Source organism: Caloenas nicobarica, chromosome 7, assembly GCF_036013445.1.
Source record: "Caloenas nicobarica isolate bCalNic1 chromosome 7, bCalNic1.hap1, whole genome shotgun sequence".
Lineage (NCBI taxonomy): Eukaryota > Metazoa > Chordata > Aves > Columbiformes > Columbidae > Caloenas > Caloenas nicobarica.
In genome coordinates, this window is record NC_088251.1 from 19,219,583 (window position 1) to 19,233,321 (window position 13,739).

At 42.7% G+C, this 13,739-nt stretch overlaps 1 protein-coding gene across 1 annotated transcript in view; it reads right to left on the reverse strand.

Annotated features, from left to right (window-relative positions):
* The window catches only part of ERCC6 (ERCC excision repair 6, chromatin remodeling factor), a 46,567-nt gene extending 44,024 nt beyond the window's left edge, over nucleotides 1–2,543 (reverse strand). The window contains exons 1-3 of the mRNA XM_065639376.1: nucleotides 2,466–2,543; nucleotides 1,948–2,151; nucleotides 1,020–1,453 (exon numbers count right to left, since the gene is read on the reverse strand). Coding sequence (XP_065495448.1) covers nucleotides 1,020–1,450 — 431 coding nt within the window. The 5' untranslated portion in view covers nucleotides 1,451–1,453; nucleotides 1,948–2,151; nucleotides 2,466–2,543. The remainder of the gene's footprint in view (nucleotides 1–1,019; nucleotides 1,454–1,947; nucleotides 2,152–2,465) is intronic.
* Nucleotides 2,544–13,739: the final 11,196 nt, after the last annotated feature.

Below are 13,739 nucleotides of genomic sequence, written 5' to 3' on the forward strand. Positions count from 1 at the left end.
CACACCTCATACCTTTCAGCTCTTGCCTCCTTGGCCCTAGGGTCTCTTGACACATACTGCTACTATCCTCTTCCACAAAGCTTTATCTAACAGGACCACGGAATTTAAACAGGATTTAACCTCGACCATTTTTTATTCTCCTCCTTCTGCTTAAATTTGTATGTATATTATAGAATCATCCATCTTCTACCATGAACTCTGTGCCAACTACTCAAAAAACATTTCTTGCCTGATTCTACCTCTTGTCATGCATTCACCATGTTACAGGACTTCAACCAGCTCTAATCATGTTCTACTCATATGTCTTTCCTTGTATTAGTCCCTCTGCTCAGCAAGCCAGCTATATCTCTGCTAATTTTGTCCAAAACCAACTTTCAGACTTGCACATTACATCTTATACAGAAGAGGTTCACACAGTAACTCTACAAGACTAGAAACAGAAAGGGGGAGATCAAAGATCAAAACTCAAAAGAGTTGCAGCTCCTACCCCTCAAAGTCTTCCACTATCAATATACCATGTTAATTAAGCATTTGTTTAAGGTGTCACTAAGTACTTCATACAAGCACTTGTGATAAGGTTGTTTTGGTTGTCACACATTATATGGAGCCATCCACGTTACAGAAAGCAAATAACCAGAAGCAGATAACCCCATGAAGCATACAGACTTGAAAAAGTGGCACTTTTTCTGACTATAACTTCAAATAATAGAGTATAATGCAGTTCTTCACAGCTAGAAAACACACGCATCTTGGTAAGGTAGGAGACAAAGCAGAAAAAAAGGAGATGCACTGTCCTCTACTGCCTTGATGCATGACTGAATTAGTCAAATAAGAACAATGAAGCATTACTCTGATGTGAAAAATATTTTCTCCTTTTCTAAAAGGTGAGTGACTCCGAAGAGTACATGTGATCTAGTGCTTTCAAAACATCTTTTTTGTCTTTCAGCTTTTAAAAACATGTGACACCAAGCCTCATTAGTCAATAACAGAAAGGAACAGTAAGAAAGGACAAAATTTACCTTAAGTCATCCAGCATGGATTGATACTCTTTCTCTGCATCAGCTATTTTTGCTGCTTTATTAGCTTCATTAATTGCATTATCTACTTGTTGAAGAACTCCTTGCTCCAATACATCTTGGTCATAGACATCAACTCCTAAACCTTTGAGCTCAGCAGCCTGTGCACTATATGAGACGGACTGAATCTGCTGCCTGTTGATCTGTAAAAGGGGTTGTCCTCTCCTGGGCACCTCCAAAGGAACAGCCATGGAAGTCGGAGACAGGCTGTCAGAGTTGGGAGTTCTAATACTGTCGCCCAGGTCACTGTTACAAACGCCATTTTCTTGTTCAGTTCCCAATTCCTCAGCATTATGCTGACAATCATTGCTTGCAGAAGTAACAGGGTCTTGTTCTTGGATACTGTCTGGCAGGTGGCTATTGTCTGTTGGCATCCTCTGCTCAAAGGCAACAAAGAAGAATCACATCATCATAAGAACATTCACCCAAAGTTCTTCACAAAGACTGTGCCCAAATAAAAGTAAAGAAACATGCTTGTTGTTTTGCTTATGAGAAATTCTTGTTTCAAAACACCTAATAGTCTACTCCTCCATGAGCCCTCCCCACACTAATTTCCTCAATCAAAAGGAAAAAGTGGCTAAAACTTCTTAAAGACAACTATATAGAATACTCCTGGAAGACGCTGATATCAAGAAAAATAACACAACCTGTAAAAATTACTCTCCTTGCCAGAGAGTGCACTCAGTCTTGTGTGTACAATGGTCATGCTCCAGTGGACTACAACAAACAAAAACATGTACAACTTAACACATCCAAAACTTGCCAGTGAAAGCACTAATGAGAACAGCTGGCTGTAGGCTTTAGTTTGACAATTCAGCTCTGAAGTAGCGCTTAAACCCCTCAGTTGTTAGGAAACTGACACTGGACTTACCACGGCCAGCCCGGAGCTGCTATTGTTTGGAGGGTGAGACTGTCTTCTGAAAGGATGTGTATTTTTATCAACTTCGGGGACAAACACGTGTTATTAACTTGCAGGAAGTCACTAATAGGGCAGGGGGGCTCCAGCAGCCGCCTCTCGGTCCCGGCTCACACGTTTCTTCCATCAGCTCCGAAGGCGCATGCAACGGGTCCGGCCCTGCATTCGGACAACAGGTACCATGGCAACGCCGCGCTCCGGCCGGTTCCCCTGCGGACCCCCGGGCCCATCCACCCCCCGCCTACACCGGCCCCCGGGGTCCCGCGCTGCAGCGCCTCCCGCTGCCAGCCCGCCCGGAGCGGGCAGCGCCGGGGCCGCACCGCCGGCCGAAGGCAGCCCGCCGCGGCTGGCAAAAAGGCCAGGCCGGCATGGAAACGCGAGCGGCTCCGGGCGCCACCGCCTCCCCCCGGGCCTCTGCCCGCGCCGGGCGGGGGCGGCCGCTGGCAGAGGAGCGGAGCCGGCGCGGGGCTCACCTCGCTGCCGGGCTCCGCGGACCCTCGGCACCGCCGCTCCCCTGCCCGCCCACGCCGAGCGGCCATGCGTCACTTCCTCAGCGGCCGTGCCCGTCGCAGCTGCGCATGCGTTGTGCGGCGCGCGCCCTGCCCGGGGCGGCTGCGCCGGGGTCCGGCGGTGGGGTGGGCGGCCGTGCCCGGCGGTTCCCGAGCCCTTTCCCGTCGGGCTGCCGCGATAACGCGGCTTCACCTGGCAGCGCACGGGCTGGGCGGGGGCCGCTTGCACAGCCGCCCGGCACGGGTCGGTGGTTTCGGCAGCGGTGCCCGTACAGCAGAGCTGCGGAGGAACCACTTCAGAAGTTCAGTTTTCCCCCTCGACAAAAGGCTTTAATGTCAAGTAATTGTCCTTCGAAAGGCGTGGGAAAGGAAACATGATATAGTGTTTGCAAAATTAGCCCAGGACTTAAAAAGCCAAACCTTGTTGTGCAAATCGTGTAATTTGAGTGCATCAAAGTTCCTCCAAGGGGAAAGAAAAAAACCAGAAGGATGCTACGCAGCGTGGGGTTGAGCAGCGGGATTGCTTATAGGCTTAGTAAGCAATCAGTGAGGGGAGCAGTATTTTAGGGACTGTGGCTCTGCCTGCTGGGCTCTGCAGCAGCACTTTCTTTTCTGCATCCATTTATATTGCCTCCCTAGTTCTCTGTTAGTGATTAAAGCAGAAAATTAGATTTTCTCCAGGGCTACTTTTGTTTTTTCTGCCTTCTCGCCCTTTCTGTCTCTCCATTCCAGTAGCCTGAGAGTCCTGACCCTGCTCGTCCTCCTTTGGGCAGCAGAACTGAATTTACTGGCTGACAGCCTTGGGCCTGCTGTGACAGGGTAAATACAGAGCAGAATATATTTGGAAATGTTATGCTAATTAAATGGTGATGCAGGTAGAGTTTAACTCTTGGCTTAAGGGGACACTGTGATTCAGTTTGACCACAGAGTTGCTTACTTCAACTGCTTTTTAGTTGTCCTGCTCTGTATCTTCTTAATGTCATCTTTTTGCAGTGATTGGCTCGAAACAAGACGCAGATTTAAAAAGATGTATTATTGTTTTGTAAATTATCCAGCAGTGGAGACAAAGCATATGTAAATAAGTGACAGTCATGATATCTTGCTCTTCTCACACTTAATTTCAACAAAATGCTACAGACCAAGAGAGAAAGCAAGCTTGTCCAGTAATGATAGTACATTTATAGTGCACCTTTGATCCAAAGAAATCCCAGGTCCTACTGATTAGTCACCCTGCATGTAGAAGACTATGATTGTAACTATGCAGAAATGTTACAGTTGTTTAACAGAGGAATAGCAGAGATGTTGTTTCTGTATGATTAGATGTAATGTGTTAATCATGACAGTTTAAGGATGCAGGCTAGGGCGTATAGGGAAAGATGATAACTGTTATTAGATTTTGGGCTTTGCCTTCTTTACACCCTGCCTTTAGATATTTGTACACATTGATGAGATCTTCCTCACCTTCTTTAGGATATACAGTCCCGGCTCTTTTCAGCCTTTCCTTACAGGTGAGATGGTCCAGTCCCTACTGATCTTAGTGGTCTTTTGCTGGACTGTCTCTGATAGCCCCATATCTCTGTTGTACCGGGAATGTCCTAGTCTCTCTAGACATTGATTGTCTCACATTTTCTCAACTCTGTTCCTACAGCACATTGATGGAGCCCACATTGCTGCAGCAGAACACTGTTCATGAATGAAGTACCCAGCGATTCAAGTATTTCAAACATCATTGAAACTTTGTTTTCCCAAATTTGTGGCATACCTAACACACACACAGAATTCATACACACTTGCTCCAAGTGTAGGAGTTCTGTTACTTTTTCTCATAAATCACCACCACTGATAGTTTTAGTAAAATACTGTATCCTACCAAGTTTTCCATGTCATGTTACACCATTTCCTTTAACATCTGCTGGTGTGAGAATTAAGGACTCAGAATTGTTGGTGGCCTGGGTTTATTGTGAACTACCATTACAGGTCTTTGACTGAAGATGTTGCTTTCCCTTCTGTTCCCTTATTCCCTCCAGCCCCCAATGTCTGGGAATCTCAAGAAAACACAGAACTGCTCCTCTTAGCTCTGTAAGGACAAGAACCAAAAGGTCATCAGACAAATAAAACAGTACTTAGTTGATATGCTCTTTTTTTGTTTCCTTTGCTCTGAAATTTGTTATTTCTGCAAATATCCTTTACTTAGTATTTAATGACTAGAATGAGGAGGCTGGAGGCTTATTTGTAACCTTTGTTGCCGTGTTTTAAATACAAGCAACAATGCTTTGTAATTGCTGAAACAGTTGAAAATGTGGAGTGCAAAGTCTTTCAGCAGAGTGAGAAAGGCAGCAACCAGGGAGTATTTAAGGACAGAGCAACACAAAGCCGTTGCCAAAACTAAACTGAGGGGTAGGCTCAGTTTTCCAGAAACTGATTGATGAGGGGAAAAATAAGTTGTCCCAGAAAAAAAAAAAAAAAAAAAAAAAGAGCTTTGTATTATTTGGTATGAGTTTTCAAAGGAAGGGGTGCTTCTTTCCCAAGCTTGAGAGGAGAATGAGTGAAGATTTCCTTATCCTCCTTAGAAGCAGACTTCTATGGGTTAACAGATTACTAATGTGGGAGATGGTCAGTATTAAGTCCAGAAGAAAGAGACTATAATCCAACATTAAATACTATTGTTTCAAGGTAGCTACTTGCAGAACAAAACAGTTTAAATGGTATCCTGACTGTGACTCCAAATGTCCCTGGTAAAGCTTGCTCATAAAGATCCCTGTTGTGCTATGTATATGCGGGATATCAGGGACTGAAGATGATCTTCGCTGGAGTGTTCTGAAACCATGATATAAAAATGTGGGAGGACCTTCAGGCAGAGACTGATCAATGTCTTCTGTGAAACACCATATACACTGGGAATGATGTATAAGCCTATTGTGCAACTCATCTGTTGCAAGCTGGGTCAGGCTCCCACGTGGTGTGAATAAAGACTGTTCAACCAAAGTCTACTGAAGCCAGGTCTCCCAGCAGCTGAATATCAATGTGGCTTCATTAAAGTCATAGCAAGGATAGATTTGAAGGTAGTTCTGTGGTGGTCTGTACTTGCATTTCCAACACTATACCTTTCTTTACCTCTTCTACATCAACACATAATTTTGCTTAAGCAGGTAACATCTATGGCTTTGATCTGTTCCAGCCTCAGCTATTGCCTGGTGCTGTCCATTACAAAAGCTGTAAAAGTAAAAAATCTGTATTAAAAACCAGAATGATTTTGAAGTTATAGTTTCAGTGCGGTCATTTTCAAAGAGAAAATTTACCAAAAGTCGAAGTCTGCTCACAGCTACATACACACATGGCTTCTGATCCTTTCACATAGTCACTGACAGAGCCCCATGCATCTGTGTTTCTCGCAGTATTTCATTGCGTTTACCTTAATTTTCTTTAATTTTTTTCTGCATGTAGATGACTGCTAGCTGTGGTGCAGCTACTCTGCTAAATCACTAACAGTGTGGTTTCCTGGGCAGAACTAGTTCTGCTTGTTTGGTTAAGTGTTGTTTGTTTGGTTGTTTTTTTTATGTTGTTAATGCATCCAGAGCCCTCACCCCCCTTGCATGCAAGCATTAGTGATGACACTAAATCCTTGCTGGAGCTGGTTCTGGCAGCTTTTGACATGCAGTAGTTATGCTCTTTTACTTGAACTAGCAAGACTGGGAAATTAAACTGCGTGGATGTCTTCCCTTTCTATCAGCCTTACGGGATTACCCGAAAGGATCCTGGCAGAACGTGTAAAGCAGCAGCTGAGAGCTCAGCTGTCAGTTCTGGAGAGGTGTGAGGAAATACAAACAGGCTTCCAAGGAAGCTCAGATAGAATAACAACTTGGAAAGGAAGCAATTTGTTTCTGTGACTCTGAATTGGGTAATGAAAAATCAGGTTCTGTAAATTATTGTCAGTGACGAGGGAGAAAGGGGCAGTGGTTTAATTTTTAGTCTATCATTTTTATTCAGTTTCCTACTCTAAAGAGTCATGACCTGGGAATTCTATGGGAAACATATTGCAGTGCTGTACTTGGTGTACCCAGTAGTAACCTGCCATGTACAAGTCCTGGTTCCTAGCAGGGGATGGTTCTCTCAAGCCCTTCAGTGGCCCCGTTGTGCTGTTAAGGGTGTGCTCTGCTGACAGTTGGCCAACTCTTTAGTCTTGCTTTTTCAATTAGGCCTTTCCTCCACAGGTTTTAGTATCTATTTTGCCAAACTGGAGACTAAGGAAGGACTTCTTGACCAAACATATTTAAGGATTTTGTTCTGAGGAAATCCTGTACACGAGCTATGACTGATTGCAACTGGCCAACCACACAGAGAGGCTCAGGCTGACCGGTTAAGAAAAAAGTAATCTGAACCGCTACATTTTCAAGGTCGAGTGACCCCAGAATTTGAACATTGTCTTTGGAGCTCTCATCAGACAAGTGTTGACTTGCATTGAGGTGACCTGAGATGGCTGAGCCTCAGGCATGTGACTGCTACTCTTACTTATGGAGCAGTCCCAGCAGACTCAGTACTTTGCTAAATATTTAAAGATGCTCCTTGTCCCAAAGTGCTTAGGCCTAAGATTTTCATTTATTCATAGGTTCATAGAGCTTAAGGCCAGATGGGGCCATTAGATCATTTTTTCTGACCTCTTGTGTGACACAGAGCAAAAATTCTCACTCAGTAACTCCTACATCAGGCATGTGTCTTGGAGCTGAGGTAGCACAGATGGCTTAGCAACGAGTCATATTTTGATGTGACTACAGTGAACAGTAGAAAATCTACTACATGGCTTAGACTGTTCTAGGGGCTAATTCCCCTTGTTATGAAAAAACCCCATGTTTCAAGTAGTCTGAAACACACTACCTTTAAAAAAAGGTGTTTAGATAAGGGTCTGTCCAGTTAAACATGGTGGAGGGAAAGACTCCAATGGAATTTTGGAAGAAGCATCAAATGCAACTTTGTAAAATCTTGAGACCGAATTTCAGGAGAACAAACTTTACCTGCTTAGAGGTCTGCAATGGGATGGATACTTCAAGTTCCACCTAAAAATTCCCTAAGCAGTTTTATGTTTCCCTGTGCTATGGCTATTCCTAGAAATGGTGCTTTTGAGGCTGAGCTGATCAGCTGGGTACACTTGTCCTGCCTGAGGCCGGTTTAGAAGCTGAAAATCCCAACACTATACTAGAGGGGTCAGTTAGTCAGAAATGGAGTGTCCTAGTGCCTATAGGCAGCACTGTTCTGTTAAAAAACAAATGGCAGTGGCAGATTTTAGTGCATATCAATTCTGTTTCTCTACTTTTCCATCCTTTCCTGATGAAGTATCAGCTGTGGGCCTGAGCCAACACCCTAGGAGGTTTCTGTGCTGGTGGTGAAAATGCTATACACTGAGACACACTGACACTTTTAAAACAAAATGCTGAAACTGTGAAGTTGTGATGAAAATAGATAATAAATGATTTAGGGGTTGCGTTACATCTCGGGAGGGCAGAATTGCTGGCAGCATTGGCAGAAATGGGAATTCCATCCACAGTAATAAAGCATCTGTATCTCTTTGTACCACCAGAGTGGCAAGTATCTCTCAGAGCCACACCAGCATAATAAAGCTAATATATCAACTTAAGAGAGATGTTAAGCTCTTTGGAAATAATTCTGTAGTTGGCAAGCAGTAGTTTTTATATTGCAGATAAATAAAACTAGTGTTTTGTTGTTGTTGTGGGTTTTTTTCTTTATTTTTTTTCTCTCTCCCTGCTGTGGTGCATTTAGGAAATTAAATGCAGAAATCTACTACTAATGCACTATTAGGCTGGAAAAATCATGACTGCAAATGGGAACAAATTCCAGAAGTGAAGGATTCTCCCACTACTTTGCTGTGGTTAGATTGCTCACCTTTTATATTTCCAACAGATATTGCTGGACTAAGACTCACACGTAAGGAAGTTCATGACAATACCAAATTTTTAGGAAAGCTCTGTGTTTGTGCTTATTTGGTGTGCGTGTTTCTGCAGAGGAAAAATAATTGACTTCCTACCTGAATCTGCTACAGCTCTTAGAGGACTGTTCCTGAGCTTGCAGCCAAATAATTGCTTCACATCTCTGCTATTTATGTTTTACAGCTCTATTTACACAGCACTTTTTAAGGCCCCATAAAAAAAGCAAACAAATAGATACTAGTTTTAAGTAGTGAGTAAGCATGTAATAGCATGTTGCCAGAGCAACTGCATCAGTCTCCTGCAGGCAAAGAGGGAAGTTGAACCTGGAAGTTTATTGAGCCTTTGCAAACAAGCCTTTCACATTTTGTGTACTTCATAGCTGTTCAGCGGGAAGCTTCTGACGAGGCTCTGGCCCTTGTATCCCAAAACCAGGATCTTCTGCTGCCATCTTACCCAGGCAGCTGTGGGCTGCTGCTTTCTTACCTGCCGACACCAGTGCTTGGTCTCCTTGCAGTGACTGGCACGGATGGCGATTCCTAGAGCTCGCTGACAGAGTCATGCCAAGACTGTGTTTGAACTGTCAGATGGTGCCAGGAAGAGAAGCATATGAACGTTCAAATACTTGAAAATCTTTCACCTCCTCAAAAACTGGGCTGACAGAGACCTGGTAGCAGCCACTTGCATGTTTTAACACTAGAGGGAGGCATCGCCTAAAAGAAACCACAAAGGCTTCTAAAATAGCACCATTTAGGACACTGTATGTGTCTTGGAAGGGAACGAAACACTGATTTCTTTTAAAAGCCTCTGTTTTTATTGGAATACATTATGGGAGGCCTCATTTGTTGCCCAGAATGCTCTTGGACAGAGTGAAATTCAACCTTTCTGATGAGGCAGGCAGATTCAGTGTGCGCTGCTCTGATTTGTCTTAGCTGAGCTCTCCTGGGACAACCTTATGCACAGGACCTGGAGGTAGTTCAGCCTCTATAAATAGCTCCTTGCTGAATTCATATGTGAGCAAAGTTTGAAGGCTGTGCCAAAGGATAAAGTGTTGTGTTGTTTTAGTTCACTTTAGACCGACACACTCAAACAGATTTCCCTGTCTGGCCTCAGTTTGTACTCAAAGCAGAGGCCAGAAAGATGAAATGTCAGTGCCTCACTCTGTGTTTATTTCTCCCTAATTGCAAGCCTATAAGCTGAATAATAGGAATTGACTTAATGATGGTGGCTGTGTAGGGATGGTTGTGGTCCCTGAGGAGGCTTTCCCTCTCCTTGTCTAGCCCTTGGCTCCTCCTGTTGCAGCATGGATCCTGTACCGTGTAAGGGATAGATAATGCATAGCTCCCTCATTCATGGTAGGATGGCTTCCATGTCTATAAGCTGCACTTTGCTAGTTTGCACAAAAATACCTTAGAAAAATTTGAGGACTCCACATCGGTTGACAGTAACGTAGAGTTGTATAAAGCAAATATTGTACTGAGCAGAGAGCTGGAAGTTACATTTCTAAAGTAGGGACCAGGTAGCTTAAAATCCTGAAAGTTAATTCCAAAAAAGGGGGAGAAGGAGTATGATTACTTATTCTTTGCCCCACTGCTTATAGTCAGGAGTAAAGGTGGTTCATGGAGAAGGGAAGTGGGGTAGGAGAAAGGGCATGAGAGCTCTTGGTATCCTGCCCAAATATTTCAATGACCTCTGTTCAACAGAGATGCTTATTTTTTGTTTACTCCTAGACTTATATCTGCTTTGCATCAGATGGTGAGCACAACAGCTACACCTAGCAGGGAAAGGGAGGGATGAAACACTGTTGAGGGAGCAAGAGAGTCAGAGCTGAGATGTGCAGATGGGTACAGAAAAGTTGTGAGAAGGAAATGTATGGAGGGGGACCAGAGAGGAAAGAACCAATGTGAAGAGTGAGGGAAGGGCTGTAATGAAATCTGAGGACAAGAATTAATTGCTGAGCAGAGTGGTGCAGAGATATATGAGTGGCTGTTTTGAGTGGGTTCAAATCTTTGAATTAAAGTGAGGTATAGCATACATGCTGATGAGCCCAGGTGCTCCAAGATCACTGTGATGAAGGTCTTGAGAGATAGAAAGTCTGTTGTCAGATTGCACAAGTTACAGACACTTCAACTGGGTGGTAGGAATTTACAAGAATAATAAAATGTGTACGTTAGAGCTATCAAGACCTTGTTTAGAGTCACTTAAGCTGTTCCATGAATTTATCCTTTAACAAGTTCCAGGTAGCACCTTTTGTCCTTTTGGCAACACTTAAAATGTCCTGAGTCTCTGCTGAAGTGGGACTTGGTCCTCTATTCCTATTGCGTCATGCTGCTCTAGCTCAGCCATGTACTGCTAATAAAGGAACTTTCACAGTGTCTGTCTGCGCTTTCATTCTGCTAAATCCCTTGGACACCTCATCATCAGTGATTCTCACCAAAGGCCTTGAGATATGTTTTGTTAAACAGCTAAAAGAATATTGTGTTGGGAAAGCTGCTGATGTGGTTCCTTTTTGCCCTTCAGAACAGAATCCTGCAGATTTGTAGTTATTACAGCAGATCTCTGTTTAGAGCAAGGAATATTTCTCAAGGTGCTGTTTAAGGCTTCCTGCTTTCTGCTGCAAACTGTTAATCAGTCCGTGACAGCATAAATAAAATTAAAGGGTTTAATTAAAACTAATGAATGAGTGAATGGAGAATACACAGCATGTTCTACTTGCAGAGTGCTGGTGCTGTGAATAATTAAAATGTCACAAAGTAGGAGATGTCTTAGTAAAAATGTTTGAGCTGCAAAAATAGAGGCCCCTGAACTTTGGTAGTTTGGGAAGGTTTTGCTCTTTAAATTGGTTGAAATCAGTTATTAAGTTAGGAGAAAGATACAAAAATATACACAACTGATTTTTATTAGGATGAAGTCAAAGTTGGAAGCTTGGTGCCAAAAAAGTCCTACTGCATTTTGGATCGGTTTGCATATCTCTGAAGATCTGACTGATTTCATACTGTATTCATCCTAAAACCATATCACCCGGGGGATTAGTTTCTTCTTTTGACTCATCTGTGACTGTATTCTCGCAAAGTAAACTTGTTATTACAGGCTATTATATTGTTGTTACTTGTTAATGTTCTATCTGTTCAAAGCGCAAGCATTTTTTTTTAATTTAAACCCAAACCTGAGCCATAGCCTGAACTGGATCTGCCTTTGGCTCAGATTTGGTGTATGTGACATTGTCAAATAACAGGCCAAGAAAATAATTTTAGTTGGACTGTTTGAAACAGACCCAGGAGCATAAGGTGGGAGTTAGAAAGATGAGTCCAAGAGGCTGATCAGACCATTGTAAAGCATGGGATTACCAATAAGACCCAGAATACCAGTTCCAGGAATAACAGGAAAGCATCTTCCCTGCTGCGGCTTTACAGTGGCTTGCTGTTGTCTGTGCCATGATATGTTTGACACCACCCCTCTGTGACCTATTCTGAGGCTGGCGTTTTCCTTCTTCTAAGCTCTGAACTTTTGTCCAGATCTCCTGACCCTATGACATCTTCTGAGGCAAGCAGCCTGTTGGAGGATGAAATAGGATCTGGATAAATGTCCTGGCTATGGACATCACCGATGAAATAGTAATGCCCCTGCAGCCTGCTTTCTGTGTCTTGGTGACCCAAGGTGAGCATCAGTGAGGGAACTTATTCATTGTAGGGGTTTAACTACCTATGTTGGGAGGTTAAAAAGGTACCATACCTCCATCCTCCTCCAGAGGCCATGATCTAATGCTAGGCAGTATCAGATGCAAGTTAGAGTGGGGTGAAAAGGTGAAGATCATCGACGAAGTGGCTCTGCTGTTGTATAATCCTAGCTCTGTATCATGTAATTTCTTAAAATGGCTGAGTAAATAAATTTACCTTGAAAATTTCCACAAATTTAGCCCGGTAGGTTGAGACTAGAAGAACAGTGCAACTTCCAGGTGGCACCATGGAGTCTTCCATGTCCAGACCGGGTATGCAAAGCCTCACTACTAACGATATCCACAGTATATTTCCTCTCAGTGCTTGGCTGTTTGTTTAGCAGAAGATCAGACTAGATTATGATAATGGTCCCTCTGAGCCTTAAACATTTATAAAGGAATGAGTAGACTTTGCCAGGAACTCAAGTGATTTCTTAATGTTACATTAAATAACATTTTAAAAGTATGGCATAATCCTAATGTACTCACCGTTGGCGTAATGCTTTGGCATTCTGAATATTGTGGAGAAAAGATATCTCAAAAATGCATTTCTCTGAGGAGAAAAGACTTTTGAAGAATATGGAATTTTTATGCCTGAGGTTTTCTCTTTACATGTGTGTTTTTGGTTCATTTTTGTCCAAAATTCAGATATTTTGGAAGCAAAGCATTGAAACTACCTAAGAAAAAATGTGATTCTCCTTGCATCTCACTTTGGATATATTCGAGTTGAGGGACTTTAGATACGCTAGAAATCCAAAATATCTATATATTAGCAAAACAGACTAGACTTTCAGGCTCGCCCTGTAACATTAGGGTCCTTGGTTACCCAGAAAAAAATAATTAATAAGCAACAATTGGAGTTAATTAGGTATGGTCAGTTCCTCACATAAATTATAGTGATTTATGTGAATTCTTAGAGTTTAATAGCTACATTAATAATTAACTACAAATTAAAAATAATCACAAGTGCAATTGAGAAAATATCTTCCCACTGGTTACTTTATGATTCAGTTTCAATTAAAGGGTTCAGTACTCATTTTCAATCAACCCAGGCTTGTATGCTGATCCTGGTGACATCACTGTAAATCTGGGGAATTGTTCTTATGAAGTCAGTGGCATTAGTCCAGATTTACATAGATCTAGCCAAAAGCAAAAAGAGTCAATCAACTAAAGCATTCCCTTATCTTCAAAGGGAATTGGTTTCATCTGTAATAAAATATCTCAGGGCAGCCTAGGCTAAGCCTAGTTATTTGGCTTCACTGAGGCTCTTTGTGTGAATGAATCATTTTAGATTTGAGCCTAAAAGGTTGAAATCCATAAGCAACCTTCCATAGACTTCACTGGAGCAGATCCAGGCTCTATAGAGCCTCTGCTAAGAGGCTTTTCATTACAGCAAGATGAAGTTAAGGTTGCAAATATTTGTTGGGCTTTTCATAAGCACACATATATAACTTATATTTCCTAAATTCCAGAAGCTGCCAAATATGATTACAGTGTAGCTAGAAAGAGGAAGAGAAGAAGTGTTTGGGACTCTGTCCATGCTGTTTTTGCAAGAGATAGTTCTGGTTAGCTATATTCTCTTGCTGT